The sequence below is a fragment of the Exophiala bonariae genome (genome assembly GCF_035927105.1).
Source record: "Exophiala bonariae strain CCFEE 5792 chromosome Unknown scaffold_38, whole genome shotgun sequence".
Classification (NCBI taxonomy): Eukaryota; Fungi; Ascomycota; class Eurotiomycetes; order Chaetothyriales; family Herpotrichiellaceae; genus Exophiala; species Exophiala bonariae.
Window position 1 is genome coordinate 191,070 of NW_027042513.1, and position 16,590 is coordinate 207,659.

Below are 16,590 nucleotides of genomic sequence, written 5' to 3' on the forward strand. Positions count from 1 at the left end.
CTTGGTGAGGTGGTTGTCAATAATAGGTCTGGAGCGAGATTATATTGTTGCTTGGATGCCACCTACGTACACCTCTTCGAATACCTCATGCACCATGCCTAGGTGTCATCTAAATGTATCAACGCGCTCGGCGACCATGTGATACCTGAATCTGAGAACACCCAACCTATTACCCACACACGGAACTTTCACCTCCATCATGTACTAATTCCTCGACTAGCCAAAGCATGCTCTAGGCCATGCTTGTTGAGCAAATGGAACAACTCCTCCAGTTCCTCATTGTATTCTTCCAGTCGCCGCCCTTCCAGCTTTGCGGCCTCCTCCTTGCCGACCTCCACTAATTCTTCCCAAATGTCTAACAGACCAGAATAAAGTTCGTCCATAGCAGGAGCGCACAGATACAGCGGCCCATGGAGTTCAAGAAATGACGACAGGTGATTGATCATGTCTTCGACAAGGATGAAACGTGTGGCACCGTTCCGACTGTGCGTGATTTCTGAAAAGCCATTGACTAGCTCGGAGGTGATTCCTATCGTGGCCCACGTTGACGTGAGCCAAGATGTGGTTAGTCCAGCCCGGAGTCTAGCAGATGCTTCTCTGAGGTGCTCTAGACCTCCAAACCTTTTGGCTCTGTCATAAGCTGCTGCCGAACGGCGGGTAGCAAGGAAAGATCTTGGCTTTACTATCGTGCCTTGGATGGTAGCCTTCCTGGCATACAGCGCAAAGTCCTGGGCCACCGCTTCTGCCTGATCTCTCTTCAAGACCTGCTCTACAAAGTCCACTGACTCTTCAGGGTTAACCTTGAACCACCGACCATTACCACCTCTTACTAGTGCGGCATGTTGGTGTGGGGTTGTTCTCTCCAGCATTTGTTGAATCCTGCAAGCCAAGGCAGGGTCTTGTATTTTCGAGTATATCCTCCCTAGAAAGTGTGCAGCATTGACTTCAAAGATGACCTCTCCAAGCTCATGGAAAGTGGAGCCCATCAATGCGTCAAAACAATCTGATTCTCCAGACGTGGGATGATATGCCACATGTGTGACTGAGGACAGTTCAGCGCCCGACTTCCGAAACGATTCAATCGTGGAAACAAGTTGATCTTCAATCCCAGAGTAACTAGGCGCTCTGCTTGCGAGTCGCAGAAACCTGAGCCATGGGCTGCACTGACCATAGTCCCGATGAGTGTACATACAAGTAGAGTTTGGATCGGCTTGATGACTAAGGAATACTCGTATAGCTTGAAGATTCCTTGAACATATGATGTCTGGATCAGGCGCCCAGCAAACGCTTGAAAGGAAGTAAGTAGTAGTGACAGCATTTCTGGAATCACTTGGTAGTACTAGATTGCACAAACTGTTAGAAAAATAGCTGGCTATCGACCCCCAATAGTCCAAGTGGTAGGTGCCATTTTGCTCGCTCGAAAAGAAATACCAATTTTCATGCCACTCCGAAAGTGCGACAGTCCTCTCCGAATCGACGACCGTCCGATAAACCGAGTTGATTCGTTCGAGAAGCGAATGTTGGCGATCAACAATTGCAGGCTGTGGGTCTTCTATGCTGAATATGAAGGACACAAGGCGATCAAGAGTAATGTACTTCGAATTGGACCGCCCATCAGCGTTAAAACGTGCACTTAATCCAAGGATCTTTCTCTGGAGATACGCATTCACAAGTCGAGTCGCGATGTCCATGATATTCCATGTGCAGTGTTGCAGCGCTTTTCGCCCATTTATCGAGTCAACCAGAAAGTCTCTTGCTGAACGATGGATAAAATTGATTTCCAAAGCACCGATTTCAACCAAATACTGAGCAAGGATCTTGTGGTCGGTTGATTGTTCAATCAATGCTGAAACGTTTTTATTCAGCGTACCTTTGCTGACATACACCAAGCCATCAGATGTCTGGTCGGAGATACGACATGAGGATCCAGCAGAGTGACAACTTTTTCCAGATATCAGACTCCCTAGGTCGACAGATTGTGAGTCTGGTGCATGCGATATCTCGAGAAGACCAGCACATCGGGTCTTCAACATGTCTTCCATTTCGACACACTTCTGGAGGATCGGCTTGAGTTCTGAGGATTGGCTGACTGTGTCAATGAAAGCGTGTTGGATGCCATCATCCAAGGCTACCACGAGCTCAAAAACCGTCAATGGGAAGACTTGATGAAAAGCTAAACACCTGGCCGCTTGCTGTCGATATGTTTCAAGATTGTCATCTCCATTTAAGGATCGCCACATATGCTCATAGAGCGCTTCCATCTTTGGTGGCAACTTCGCAAGTCGCTCCAGCAAAATTTCTCGAGTATCGCCATGATGAAGGCCTCGCACGAGCTGGTCGGTGACTAGTCGAACCCATAAAAAGACTCCCGATGCACGATCACGAGTCCTTTCTGCAAGATCTTGGATCTCAGGTCTTCCCATCCCACACGTGCAAGATTGAAGTCGTTCGATCACAAATGTTTTGATGTCATTACCGGTGAGATCTTGCAGCCTTAACTGGGGATAGGCGTCCAAATGATATTCGAGGTGCTTTTCTGGCCGACTTGAAACGCAAGCTTTGATATGTGATTGTTGCGTTACCTTCTGAAGCAGAACGAGGAGGCAAGTTATGTCTTGATTGTGATCGAACTCGTCGAGACCATCTAAGAAAATGATCACATGGGTTTGAGCTAACTCGAGAGCTGACTCGAACAACGAGACTAGCTCCCCAACTGACCAGTCTGTAGCATTCTCTTTGCGAAAGACGGTGACATTGAGCATGTGGGTGTGATAAAGCTTTGAAGCCAGATCGTGGTCATGTGATAGTACTTGATGTATCAAGGAACACAGCGCGCCTTTGAGACTTCTCTGAAATTCTGTTCCTGAGTTCCAGAAATACCAGCTTATGGTCAATGTCTTCTTTGGCTTAGACCACATGTCTAGTATTTGCTGGCATTTGCCATGGCTGCAGATGAAGCGCATCAGAGAGCTCTTTCCTGAGCCAGCCTTTCCGTTGATCCAATATATTGAAGATGGGGTCTGTAGGAATTGTCTGAAACTATCCCATGGTCCCTCAATGCTTTCGTTAAAAATCCACTCAAATGTCTGAGAATGGGGATCCACTATCTGGTTACGTCGTGCATTCATTTCTGGAAATCTCAAACTGGAGATGAAACCTAAACGTTGTTCATTCTCGATTTCTCGATGGCGAGTCCATTGACTATGTTTTAGGAAAAAGGATCTCGTTTTCTGGAGCTCGAGCTTGACACAGCGTTCAGCTGAGTTATTATGTTTTGCTGCGTCGCGCCGAGTCAAACGCCCTTGTCGAATGGTTAGTTGGCGACTCAAGTCGCCTTCAATGGCGTTGTCCAGTCTAAGTCTGCTATTTTGTTCCGTCAATAAATCTGCTAGTTTTACATGGCTGGTTGTTGTTTCGACCGTGATATGTTGCCGTAAACCAGAGTCTGTCGCACGAGATTCAGCCGCAAAATCTGCAAGCGCGTGAGCAAGTTTGTCCGATATTTCTCTTAAACTTGAGTTCGTCTGGAGTGTGGATACATGCAAAAGCTGACTGTTCATGAGATCGTTAGCAAAGTGTCAGATGAGTCAAACATGGTACTGGCATTCACAATGAGCATTTGTACAATAATAAACATTCGAATCCATCCCTAGCGCAACATACGGGTGGTCTTGCCTGTGAACCCTGCAGCAAGTCCTGAAGTTGCCAATAATGCATCATTCGTTTTTTCAAAGGATGCCAACGTGAAGCCCGATATGTCGCCTTGGTGTCGAGATCATGGAAACTTAGAAATAACTCACTTAGTTCGAACAAGTAAAGCTGTGTCAACAGCCTTGCGCAGCTCATCCAATCTGCGCTGAAGATCATAGACTTTGCCTTTTCCAAACAAAGTCTGTAAAGTTTTCTCAAATTTTTCCCCTCTCGTATCGGTTTTGCGGGCTCTCAATGCATCAATCTTCTGCCTCAATTCCACTCCTAGTCTGCGGCAGTTCTTTGCCAGAAGAAGTATTTCCTTGTCCCGTGGAAGTGCGATGTAGCTTGGGTTCTGGGCATCCGTCAAGAAGGCATCGAGAGCCTCGACATTTTGTTCCAGCAAGAGGATTGCCGATGTAAACTCCTCGTGAGCCGGCAAGGTCTTGCAATCCCATACCTGCTTGATCAGTACGCAAGACTTCCCGGCGAGCACCACAAGTTCGATGATGTTGCAAGAAAGGGCAAGAGCTGCCACTGTTTCCATAATACTAAAACAGAAAATTCATCCCACCTCATCATGAGCGACTCGACAGAGGATGTAAAGACGAATCTACATTGAGGAATGCATCTCAAAGATGCGGACAGGCTTACCACCTGAATCCCCTCGGTTGACGCCTCACTACGAATCGCCAGGCATGTCAGTGAACGGCCAATGAAAGGAGGTTCGTAACGCGTTGTGAGAACGGGCGCCTACTGTCTGGTTAAGGCTCGTTCGATTATACATGGTCAGACCGAGGTGGACCGATGGGCTGTGCAACCAGATCAAGCAAATCCACTCAGATGGGGTGATTGAAACATGGGTGCCATTGCCACTGGTCGCGACACAGCCGAGGTTTGGCAGCCCACCTCACGGTAGTTGCATCCTCAAGATATCATCAAATCTTTGAGCGATATGTGTAGGACACACAGTCAGGTATGACTATTTGGGATGTCCAGTGTTGTAGCTCTCGGAATTGGAGATACTAGACGTCGAAGGTCTCACGCTGAATCACTGGCAGGCGCCCGGCCCTTACTTGGGTTGCTCTAAACTCCACCGTAGCTGACATCAATGGTCGCGGCCAGGGACCACTGACGAGGAGCTCGAACGTTCCCTCCTTGACAAGAAACCAGGAAGCACAACTTGTTATAGACTCATCGGCAATTACTAAGCCCTGTCCGAAGAAGAGTTGTGTCGCTCTTGGAGTCAAAGCTCTCAATGAGGCTCCCTTTCCGCCCACAACTTGTGCTCTCCTTTAGTCAAAAAATGTCTTCTACCACAATACAATCCGCGTCTGGAACACCCCTAGCAGACAGTATCCGGCGAAAGGTAAGACTCCATGTCACTGCCTATAGTATGCTCCTTGGTATCGTTCTGTCTACAGTCGTGCTCTGCCAGTCTGACAAAATCTGTGAGTTGCAGGTTGAGGCAGCTTTCAATCCCGTCAATCTTACGATCAAGAATAACTCGGCAGATCATCAACATCATTCGGCTATGAGAGGGGTCGAATCCAAGGAGACACACTTCGAGTATGTGTGCAATATCCAACTTGCCCTGGACGTTCACTTGCAAGCAGCTTGAGTGGAATCCATTTACCCATCCCCCAAACCCCAATCAGCCTTATTTACTCTACTCACTTCGCCGGAACGGCCGTTGTCACTCATTCAAGACATCTTCAATTCTACAGCACTAACTTCCTCTAGGCTCGAGGTCATCACACCCGCCTTTCAGGGCAAGTCGCAAGTCAAGCGCCACAGAGAGATATACGACCTCCTCGCGGCCGAAATGGCACCGGGCCTTGTGCACGCGCTACAGCTGCACACTCGGACGCCAGAGGAGGACGAGCGATATCGCGCTCGCGAACAAGCAAAGCAGGAAGCCGCCGCTCCTCGCTAAACTTGGCTCTGCTCCTACCTTGTTCTGCGTCAACTCAACACGGATCATGTGTGTTTGACTACTTACTCGTACGGGGGTTGGCTCTGTCTCTGTATCGACTATAGGCAATTTGGTCGACGGCGAACTATTTGTACTTGATGTTTCGATGGCATCGCTGATATTGACGTACTGTTTTTGCAAATCTGTTTATTGGAGACGTCCGGCTCCGGGTAAGGCAGGATATGGCATGACATTTGGAAGTGTGGTCTGATAGGGATTGATTCAGGTTCTTGTAGAGAGCATTCATTGTATGTCTTGATTTGATTGTATCAATTGGTTGTTAGTTCCTCCATTTTAAACCACATATCAGCTAAGTCAAGCGGCTTGCGATTCCAGTCAGCCTTTCCACGGGCTGAAGTCTGCATATTTACACTGTCTAAAACCAACAGTGAGTTGTACGGGTTGAGCACTGGATTGCAAAAACTTCCTATTGCGTGGCCACACCAGGTGATGAGAATGTATTGCGCTCATGTTCAATGGACAACCCAAGTCGTGCATGGGCTATCCACAAAAACATGGCGTATTTGATTATTATTCTATGCCTGTACAACCCACCATCCAACACACAACAGCGAAGAAACACGAACGCTCTGCGCCAGCTTTTCTGAACATATGAGACTTTCCTCCGTTGGCTGTACCTTCCATTCCTTTCCCCCCTCCTCTCCACGATTGCAAATGGGAGATGTCTCCATCACTTACATTCCAGTGGAAATCAGTTGGCCTGCTTTACCAATAAAGCATCCACGACTATTTGTCGCAGTAGAGCTAGCACACGTGATGCGAATTGACGGGAGTAGTTGCGACAATGGCAAGTCTGACGCAACAAGTCCAAAACCAAGTCGTTGCACAAGATATTTATCCGGTCGGTGATCGCTCGATCCCCTATTTAAGCTTAATAACCAGCACCACAACGATGACGACGATGATGATGATAAGAGCTGCAACCGAGTTAGTACATGTGCATATATAGGACGAAAATAGACTCACCAACAATACCCAAGCACCACCACTTCTTTCTTCGCGCAGCTCGTGCCTTGTCGACGGCACCTCCAAGCTCAACATTTGCTTTGGCGACATGTTCGGTAACTTCCTCTCCTCTTTGCTCGATTTGCGTGACTGCTGGTTCTTGTTGCACTACCAATGTCTCGAGATCCTGGAACAGTTGTGCGAGTTCGATCATCTGTTTTTCGATCTTCTGAATGTCCTCGTGACGTTGAGACACGTTTCTGGCAACAGTCTGCGCTTCGCCACGACGATCACTCTGGATTAATGCAGAGCTAAAGATTTGTTGGTTGTTCGGGTCTTCAACAGCTTCACGGACTTCGGCGTCCGAAGCATCTGGGCGGACGATTCTGTACTGGCGGGCCATCTGCTCTTGAGAGGCCTTTCGGAACTCTCGTTCAACTTGCTGGTATTGATTGATGGCAGTCTTGAGTCTGCGGTCAACTTTGCCGACCTGAGGAGCATTGCGGGGGTTGCCCGATTCTGGTTGAGACTTGATGCTCTTGACGCGGGTGACCAAGCCGCGGTATTTGGTCATGATGCTGTCTCCAGTCCGATCGACTTCAATTCGAAGAGGTGATTGAGCAGATGTGTTTGTATCGGCAAGATATCGAGATTGTAGGCCTCGTAGGCGCTGTAGGTCGGCCTCGATCTCGTCAATGGCTTGATCAACCGCTCGGCATTCATTGAGGACGCGGTTTGGGTCTGCTCCGTTCACATTTCGCATTTCTAGCATGGAGTTAGCTGGAATAGATCAAAAAGAGGGTAAATAAGCTGATCCTACCATATCCACCACGTTGCTCTTCGTCAGCGTAGTAGCTGTTGTCTTCTTGTGGTTGAGGCCTGCCACCATATGCTGGATTGTGATTGTCTTGCTGAGCGTAGGGGTTGCCACCTTGGCCATAAGGATTGTAGGAGCCATAGTCCTGGTTATTGTTCTGGTTGTTGTACTGTGAAGTAGTGTCAGCGAGAAAGGCTTTGAGATAAGAGATGATCCACAGGGCTCAGAGATGGCAGAAGAGCGAAAGAATGAGGGAGCCTCCCAACAGTACAGTGAAGTACATATTGATTTGTGTGAGTTGTTCGGAGAATACGTACAGCCATGATGTTTGAAGAATGATGGAGCAATTAGAGGCGAGTATAGCTGGAATGAGGTGGGAACAATTGGACGAGAAAGTACGTGGAATGCTACGGTGCGGCCGGGACAGGATACTGTAGTAAGGGAGATCAGGAGAAGGCGCGCAGTCGGACAGGACTGGACGCGATGAGGCAGGAGATGATGCGACAGGAATGAATACAAAGATGAAACGGAGAAGTGAAGTGTCGCTGTGTATGGGATGACCAGCTGAAGAACCTGGAAAGGAAGGGGGAATGAGGGCTGAGTGATCAAGTGTAGTATGTAAGTAATTCAGAATCAGGTCAGCTCGGAGGTGCAAGGAAGAGGCAGGCACTGGCAGCACTCAAGCAGTTAGCGACCGAATAGTTGCCAGCCTGAGTTGAGTTGAGCTGGAGTGGTAGTGGGCCCAAGCGGTACGTGCATCTCTGTAGGCGCAGGCTTTTGAGTCCAGGTGTGGGCGCAGGCGCCTCGGGCCTTTACAGTCTGGAAACTCGTTCGCTTTCTACCTAGGTAGGTAGCTCGAGAGCTGCTCTCGACGCTCGTATTGGGGAAGCCAGCGAGCGGCTGATTGGGGTCAGGTGGAGCTTGGAACTGCGGCACTCACAGTGGTAGCTCCAGCCCTGCTCTGCAGCGCCCAAGCTAGTCGGGGAAAAGAAAGCTGGGCATGTCCAGTGTCCACGGAGTTCAAACACAGCGGGCACCGAGGGGCAAGGAGGACCCCCATTCAGGAGACCTTTGCGAACTTTATCAACAGGGAAGACGCCTAGCTCCTTGGCCGTTGTTTAATGTCGTGCGAGAACTGGCTGTGCATGCTTGATTGCTGCTTTACATAGCAGCGATTTGCGTGCGATCAACAATCGATCTGCTCTCCCTACATTGGACGCCGTATGCAACTGCAACTCTATCTACTTCGTATGCTTGAGGCGAGATCGTTCATTCTGCTTCTGCCAGCATTCATGTGGAAAGCCTGAACGGTGCAGATCCGCAGAAGGAATTGCAAATGCCTATTCAACTTCTCAATCATCCAACCTGGCTTTGTCAGATGCTTTGGCGAATTGCTTATGGCCAATCAAGCTCCTCCAATCTTACTTAGCTCTCCACTAATGAATAACCTCAGGCAAAAATGGAGGATTCTGTTTCGCACTAGAAATTGTTCCAGTAATCACTTCCTCTTGCCAATTGTGGTCCTGGGGTGTGTTCTTGCCTTTAGGTAAGCTGTTTGAATCTTGCTGTTGCTTCTTCCAACATTCAATATCAAATTCCAAGTGGTTGCCACCAACATCTTTCACATGCGTCATACTTGTGGCTGTACCTTCAGCACATGGCCGTCACAACTAGGTTCCAAGATTGAGAATGCCATCTGCCTGGTCATTCCCCAATCGCTGAAAAGCAGAGGCCTTATTTCGGCGGCAACCATCGGCCCCCACAACTGACAGAGCCGCGACGTTTGAGAACCCACTGCTCATGCGAATGGGCCCAGAAGCCACAAGGCTGCGACATGTCCGAATCAATTTGCCTTTCACCATCGTTTTGCTTCATCGCCGGCACTCCATTCTTTTTCCAGGTAGCCTAGGCGGCGCTTGACATCCTCCACCGTGTGAGCGTCTCCTGTATTTTTACCAATGTTGTCTGATATCTTGATTGCGGGATTCCCACCAGCTTTGGACAACTTGATCACAATATTCATGGGTTTCGATTTGGTCTGCCCGTTTGATTTGTGTTTGAAATCATTGGTGAAAAATGTCCCAACCCCAAAAGAAGGCTTGAATCCATATCTCTCTGCCACTTCTTTATACTCTAGACATTTCTCCACATCGAGAGAATCAGAGAACACAATCGTCTTCCCGCTGATACCTACGGATTTGTAGAATTCACTTGCGATTTTCACATATTCCTTTGGATCACCTGAGTCTTGTCTGATACCTGTAAAGACTTCGGCGTAGGTGGCCGGCCTGGACGCAGAAGGTGTATCACCCGAGTCTGTTGATAGATCTTGCTCCTGTGATGCCGAGGTTCTTTTCGGAATGGCTGTGTTAAACGCTCGAAAGAAGTCCGCAGTCCCAAATGTGTCTGTCAAGGCAATGCCGAGTACTCCTTTCCCATAGCAATCCAACCAGTAGTTCAGGCCGTGGATGTTAGCATTCTCATAGTCGCCCGTAAGTGCAGCAATTCCCATAAACCATTCGTGGGCAACGGTTCCAACCGGGGCAATTCCATATTGCATGGCGAAATAGACATTGCTCGTGCCGGTCAATTTCCCAGGCAGACCATTTTCTGCAGACGCCCTCACCAAGCCTTTGATGACAAGGTTCTGTGTTTGAAAGTCCCTCCGTCTGCGAGAGCCGAACTCTGACAACAGGCAACCTGCTTTCAATAACTCAACCCCCTTCGCGTATGCGCTCTCTTCTTGTTCATCGTACTCCCAGTCTTGGTCCACAAATTTGAAATACGCTTCACTCGTCAAAGCAAGTAAAGGAATCTCATAAAGAATGGTTTCGACCCATAGCCCCTGTATGGTCATCTGCAGATCACCGTATGATTCGTCCACCGGGGTGAATGAGAGTTTCACATGCTCTGCAGGGCGCAGCCGCAGAGTCTGTAAGAACGTGAGGTAGCTGGAACTCAGGAAAGGGCAGCTTTTCCTTAGAAAGTCCAACTCTTGCTGTGCGAGGGTAATGTCTCCTAACTTCGTGACTTGTTGCTGCAACCACGCGAATGCTGCATTGTTCAGTCTCATGGAGGGGGTACGGTTGGTAAATTTGTATTCGACCTCGACGGTAGGGAAGTACTGTAACACCGCACATTGCATAGTTAGCTTGTACAGGTCAGTGTCAAGAAAAGAGAAGACGCCCTCAGGCATCTTGGGGGCAGATTGTCGTGGAGACATGACGACGTGGGAAAGCTTGAGAAGGGATGTGCGAATTTGATGATCTGACCATCATCGGTGAAGTTAAGAGCCTGTGTGACGGAGCAGGTTGCACGACCATGAGCATTCAGGCTGTATTAAGTCCAGTTGGCCATAATCAATATGTCGCAGAAAATCAACAAGCGCGGGCATACGATCGCGGGGGCAGTCGGGCAATAATGACATAATGGTATCTCAGGCTCGGTAGCAGCCTTCGAAGCCCTAACGCTTCTCAGCTCGCCCTATTTAGCAAAACCAACTCAACCAATAAAGAGTGGCTGGCCTTCAGCCTCGGGACCTGGTCCTTGAGGACTTTTTTTGATATCAAAATATAATTGCGTAGAACGCAAGAAATATGGCTGGATATCGGTAATACATAGGTGACTGATATCACCACATGAACTACTCAGTTTCACTAGGGATAGATAGCAAGAGCTCGGTTAGTTCGGGCGTATTACTGTAAGCTGGTATCGCAGAGAGTCTTTCTGGTACCACTTGACATTGTTCTTTGACGACTCCAAAGTAGGCGACTCTACGAATCTCGGCGTGATGCTCTTTTTTGGGCAAATCCTTTGCAGTGATTTATCTGCGAAACTTCTACCGATGTGGTGGTCATCCCGAGTGCTGTGAGTGCAGTGACTTCCAGCTGCCAAGACGAGGCTACGATAGGTATTGATCCAAAGGTGCCCGTAGGAATTTTTGCTTAGAGATCATCTTTGCACCTGGTGCAAGCAATCGCCATGGCAACCTGTAGAAGATGTAGTTGCCTGCATTTTTTTCCAATGCGGAATAAACCACTGAAAGAAAGCTCCAGTAAAAAGAAAAAACACCTTGGAACGAGATCACACGTGACCAGGATGTATTGCTTGGCAACCTAACATCACCAACATGGAAGGCCACTGCTGCATGATTTTCACAATTCTATTAAACCCAGGCTGTGGACAATTTCAAAAACTCCCTTTCTTGCATCCATGTGGTGAAATGGAGATGTTGTAATAATGAAGATCATCACGAATGAAGCAATCATGGACTATGGGTGACTGCCAAAGACCGGGGAAATTGATACACGTAGGTGGCCGGCTTTGCGATTGCACCTATCTTGCCCACAAGATGGTCTGGAAAGTGCGAGTAGAAATGAGAAGCAGGGTGGGAAGGCTAGGAGGCCATGAAATCGACGCAGACGCATTTGATCTCTCTCTTGTTTGGACATGTAAAGTCCCCAACAGAGGAGATGGCTTCCTAGTTGAGCTTCACCCTGTGATGCACGGTGTGATCTTTACTTTTCGATCAGAATCGCGTTCGCTCTCCAAAAAACCCTCAGTTGTTTGCCAACAATATGGCGCCTGCCTCATCAACCCCCAACTTCTCTCGTCCCCTGGTTTCTCCTATGTCGGCTGAGCTTGATACCCCAGTCAGAGCAAGATGCCGCCTGGCTTTTGGTGAGCCACCGCATACAGCGGCAGCGGCTTTGATGGGAATGCCAAAACGACAGTCCCTTGAACGTGGAACACCCAGCAAGCGACTATTCAACGTCCCAGGTAGCCGGAATGGCAGACCGGCAGAAAAAAGTGGCACTAGCACGCAATCCTTCAATGAGATCGAGCACGTCCAAATTCTCTCCGACTTGAATCTCACAGGTAACAATGGTTCTCAACATCCCGTCAAAAGGTATGAATTTGTTAGCCAAAAGCTTTAAATCTCTCTCATTCTTCCACAGCGCGGACCTTGGTGGTCAGGATAAACCAATTTCCAACTTTTGTCGCACATCATGGCCTCAACTCGACAGACAGCGACAAGTGTTGATCATCGATCTGTTCTGGCCCATAGAGCTTGAAGAAAATGGTGGCGACGGAGGAAATGAGGAAGATGATGATGACGGAGACGACCAAGACAAGAATATATTTCCCTATGCTGGCCTCAAACCTCTGGTGACTTTCCACAATCTCCACCACCTCCAAATCACAGGGATGATGCGATCCTATCAACAGATCATCTTTGCCACTTCCTGGGTCAACAAAAGCCTCACTCACCTCCACCTTGAGATGACAATCGGACCCAAAATGAAGCCCATCAGCAGAGACACAGAGCTCAGATTTCGCCTCATTACCGACGACTGGTCATACGATCCCGCCAGCGAGGAATACAAGTATTGCGAGTATCTTGGATATCATGGCGAAGGTGTTCTGCATGACGAGTTTGGTTCCGGAGAGTACCTCGATCAACAGGCAATAAAAATGGCTCAGATGTCTGTTGGGACTGCGGTGTCTCAAGAGAATCTACATTTGCTTCCCATCACTCACTTGACACTGAAGAACTTTGTTGTTGACGCCAATCCATTTTTCCGCTGGTTTGATCCAAATCTACTAGAGGAGATCGTGTTGAAGGCGGGTTGTGTGGATGCCGGATTTTATCTGCCTCCAAACATGAAAACCGCCATCAAGGTTGACGCACCTAAGCAGCTGAATGTGGCCAGAAGAGTGAAGCCTGGAGAGATCAAGCACGTGAAAGTTAAAAGATGGAAGGAAACATCGAGGAAGAATGAAGGGACTGTAGCTGGAGTACTAATGATACCTAACTGTATGGGAATTACCACGGGTACTGATGAAGAGGTCTCCACAGGCGAAACGCGACGGGCAGCCAACTGATACACATGTCGAGTAGGACATTCCGGTCCACGGCGTGATGAGGTGGATTCTGCACGGGAGGTCTGAGACGAATGCAACGCAGGATGGCAGAGACATGATGGCAAAGGCTATTCAGATCAGACATGGAACTTAGGTACATGGGTAGGGAATAGAGAGACAACGAATGAATTATCTCTTTACAGCAATCGGCTGGGCTACCAACCATAAGATTTAAGACACTAAACCATTATGGCATAGTTTTATCTTGAGAGATAGGAAAGCACAACGCCATACTAGCTAGAGGCAGGAAAATGTAAAGAAATCATCCGACTGGGCTTCTTGTTTCTATAGTACATACACACACCGCCACCGCCGTAGCGTTTTCCTGTATCACAGTGAATAAAACTCCGGGGTGCGTGATATCGTGATGCTCTTATCGCGCGGTAGTCATAAGACAAGATGTCATAAGGGTAGATGAGTCGGAGAGCAGACTCGGCATGCAGGTACTGTTTTGGCATACCTTCTAGTGACTATCTAGCAAGCCTCGAATTCGTCTCAGCCTCAAGGACGCAAAGGCACAGGACTCGGTTCAGTATTTCTGATACCCGCCCCGACTCCCATACGAGCTGACGCTCTGTGGGTAACCGTAGCCGGGGTTTGGGCTCATTCCACCCATCATGGGCTGAGTCAGACCTTGGTTCTGGTACATGGCGCCAGCATTGCCCATGACGGGTGCGACGTTTACGTGGGCGCCCTTGAAGCCATCACTGCGCATCCGCGTCATGCCATTGCGGTAGGCCATGACCTCGGCGGCATTCTTCTCGTACTTGGCGTCCTCGATGAGTTTCTCGTGCTTGCCGGCGCGGCGTTGGCGGATGCAGCAGAAGGCAAAGATGCAGATGGCTAGGAGGACGACACCGCCCACGACACCGCCGATGATGTATTTGGTCTGTGGGCTGAGGCCGTTCCATTTCTGCTCGATGCTCTGCACGGTGGATGAGCCGTTTTGGCCGTCGAGTTTGATGGGCTTCGTATCGCTGTTGAAGCTTGGTTAGTATGGTTGGAATTACGGTTTGAAGTCAGAGATTGAATACGTACTTGACGACCTTGATGCTCTGCCAACTGCCAGTCCTGTCACCCCATTGGTACTGTGTGGCTTGTGTAGCATCACTGACACGGACAGAACGAACGGTCATGGTGTACGGGGTGTTGTCGTAGTCGGTCACACCTCCAGCCCACTCAATGGTACCATTGGGGTTCTTTGGGTCACCACCGGCCCAGATACCGAGACGAACGTTGCAAGGGGTTTGAGGAAAGTTCTTGCCCCCGTTGGCATCTTGGGCATTGAGGACACGGATGGATTGGCCATCAATGAACCATTCTAGCTTTTCTCTCGACCAATCAACGGTATAATTGTGGTACTCGTCTTGAGGTTTGCTGACCGGATGCCAGACGGCACGGTCGAAGCTGGTGGTGTTGCCTTTGCCGAAGTAGTTGGTTTGAACATACGAGTCGTTGCCTCCGATCCACTCCCAATCGACCTCGTCCAAATCTTCCGACTGCATGACGATGGAGGAGACAACACCTTGGCCAACGGAAGCCTTCATGATGACCTCAACCTGGCCGAAGAAGATGTAGAAGTTGGTCTGGACTGTGGGTGCGTCTCCTCGCTTGTTGATGGTGAATTGCGCGCCAGGGTTCTCAAAATCGACCGATCCTGCCGTCGTGTTCCATACCTCTTTGGACATCATGCTCTTTGTGAAATCAATGCTGTAGTTGGAAACACCCAACGCCTGCATATCAGGACAATCATCCTTTTCCAAGGGATTGCATGACGTGAATGTCTGGGCCAGGGCGGTAGACAGGAGGGAAAGGAGGGCGATGCTGGAAGCCCTGAGAGAATGCATGGTGGTGGTGGTTGATGTTTCTGCTGGAATTTTTCTATGCTGTACCGAAAGGTTCGGGTCCAAGTCGATTGCAAGACAAGTTGAGTTGTTTCTTTGTTTGAAAGTAAATAGGGTGGTTGACTCCGGGTCACGGTGTTGGAAGATGCAGTTGTCCGTGCGTTGAAGGTTGGAAATTGGGCCAAGCTTGGACTTGTTGGGAGTGTTTGGAAAAGAGTGTATGTCTGAGTCGCTGCACAGCGCGACTTTGGGACGAGTGGGACAAAGAGAGACAAAGTTGAAGCGGCGGTAGAACCGTGAGAGCTATCAAGTTAGCAAAAAGAGTGGAAGTGTCGCGACACAAAGAGGGCGTGCTCGACAGCAAGAAGAGGTCGACGAGAAGAGGTGGAACAGAATGAGTCGAGAGTCGAGGGCCACGAGATATTCGGCCTGGCAGCAGAGGTTCGAGTCCCTGAAGTCCTGAAGCCCGCGGGCTCATGAAACGCGTAGCCCATGTCGTAGATGAAAAAGGGGCGTCGCCAGACCCCAAAGCCGCCAATCGTTTTGTCTCTCGGTTGTTGATACTAGTCTGTGTTCGTCTAGCTTCTCGCCTGGGTTCAGACTCAGACCCCTCGTCGCCCATTTCAAGGCTTTTTCGAGTATCTACTTACCTACGAGTACGGAGTACCTAGGTACGCACCAGAGGTACGAGTGCTGTTTTAATTGGCGTTGTTCATCGTCGAGACCGAATACTGTACCGATGTTGTGTTGTTCTGCATCGACTTCTAGAGGCATCATTGATGCCTCTCGAAAGCCACGTGATGCGATTATCCTGCCATCGAATGCGTGCCGATCGGCAACCCAATTTGCCAGTGCCCACACCACCCATGAGTTCCCAATCACTACCGTGGCTGTGCTTTCACGCCTACTCCAGTTTCCCTTTCACCGCACAGTAATGTCCTTCAGTAATTCCGGAGATTTCGTTCTACCATGTACAACCTCGTACAATATTGCTAGTATTGTCGGGACCAGTGTATTGTTCTGTGCGACTTACATCATGAAAGCTTGGGTGCCTACATATCGTGGTCTCCCAAGCATACTAAATAGTATTTCTGTCTGAGCCTCCTCGTTCGGTTTTTTGCAACATTGAATCACTGCAAGATCAGTCCATAGACTCGCAATGCAGTACTCGGTACTTGGTAAACGAGGTCACGACGAGGTTCAGAGTCCTCATTCACTCAGATAGATTTTAACCGAGGTCGACATGGTCCAGGGATCGTGATACTTCATGGTAGTTCAGTCAGGACCCGAAGTTCCATCCGATCTGTCAGACCGTATACGCAGGTCCTTCGGTTGAAGAAACGTGTTAGTTACCATCATAATAATAAGTCTAT

General features: G+C 49.0%; 6 protein-coding genes across 6 annotated transcripts; 2 read left to right on the forward strand and 4 right to left on the reverse strand.

Moving 5' to 3' along the window:
* Positions 1–197: 197 nt before the first annotated feature.
* Positions 198–4,237, reverse strand: LTR84_009407 (uncharacterized protein; the record flags this gene model as incomplete). Its single annotated transcript, XM_064852947.1, has 2 exons — positions 198–3,552; positions 3,801–4,237. The coding sequence occupies 2 exons, from the start codon at positions 4,235–4,237 to the stop codon at positions 198–200; spliced, it is 3,792 nt and encodes a 1,263-aa protein (XP_064700933.1).
* A 759-nt stretch (positions 4,238–4,996) lies between these two features.
* Positions 4,997–5,626, forward strand: LTR84_009408 (uncharacterized protein; the record flags this gene model as incomplete). The annotated part of the gene is made up of 2 exons (XM_064852948.1): positions 4,997–5,259; positions 5,434–5,626. The coding sequence occupies 2 exons, from the start codon at positions 4,997–4,999 to the stop codon at positions 5,624–5,626; spliced, it is 456 nt and encodes a 151-aa protein (XP_064700934.1).
* A 988-nt stretch (positions 5,627–6,614) lies between these two features.
* LTR84_009409 (uncharacterized protein) lies at positions 6,615–7,771 on the reverse strand (the record flags this gene model as incomplete). The annotated part of the gene is made up of 3 exons (XM_064852949.1): positions 6,615–7,396; positions 7,452–7,617; positions 7,766–7,771. 3 exons carry the CDS (start codon positions 7,769–7,771, stop codon positions 6,615–6,617), a joined length of 954 nt encoding a protein of 317 aa, XP_064700935.1.
* A 1,532-nt stretch (positions 7,772–9,303) lies between these two features.
* LTR84_009410 (uncharacterized protein) lies at positions 9,304–10,671 on the reverse strand (the record flags this gene model as incomplete). The annotated part of the gene is made up of 1 exon (XM_064852950.1): positions 9,304–10,671. One exon carries the CDS (start codon positions 10,669–10,671, stop codon positions 9,304–9,306), a length of 1,368 nt encoding a protein of 455 aa, XP_064700936.1.
* Positions 10,672–12,025: 1,354 nt separating this feature from the next.
* Positions 12,026–13,334, forward strand: LTR84_009411 (uncharacterized protein; the record flags this gene model as incomplete). Its single annotated transcript, XM_064852951.1, has 2 exons — positions 12,026–12,357; positions 12,407–13,334. 2 exons carry the CDS (start codon positions 12,026–12,028, stop codon positions 13,332–13,334), a joined length of 1,260 nt encoding a protein of 419 aa, XP_064700937.1.
* A 568-nt stretch (positions 13,335–13,902) lies between these two features.
* Positions 13,903–15,220, reverse strand: LTR84_009412 (uncharacterized protein; the record flags this gene model as incomplete). Its single annotated transcript, XM_064852952.1, has 2 exons — positions 13,903–14,350; positions 14,412–15,220. 2 exons carry the CDS (start codon positions 15,218–15,220, stop codon positions 13,903–13,905), a joined length of 1,257 nt encoding a protein of 418 aa, XP_064700938.1.
* Between the last annotated feature and the right edge of the window lie 1,370 nt (positions 15,221–16,590).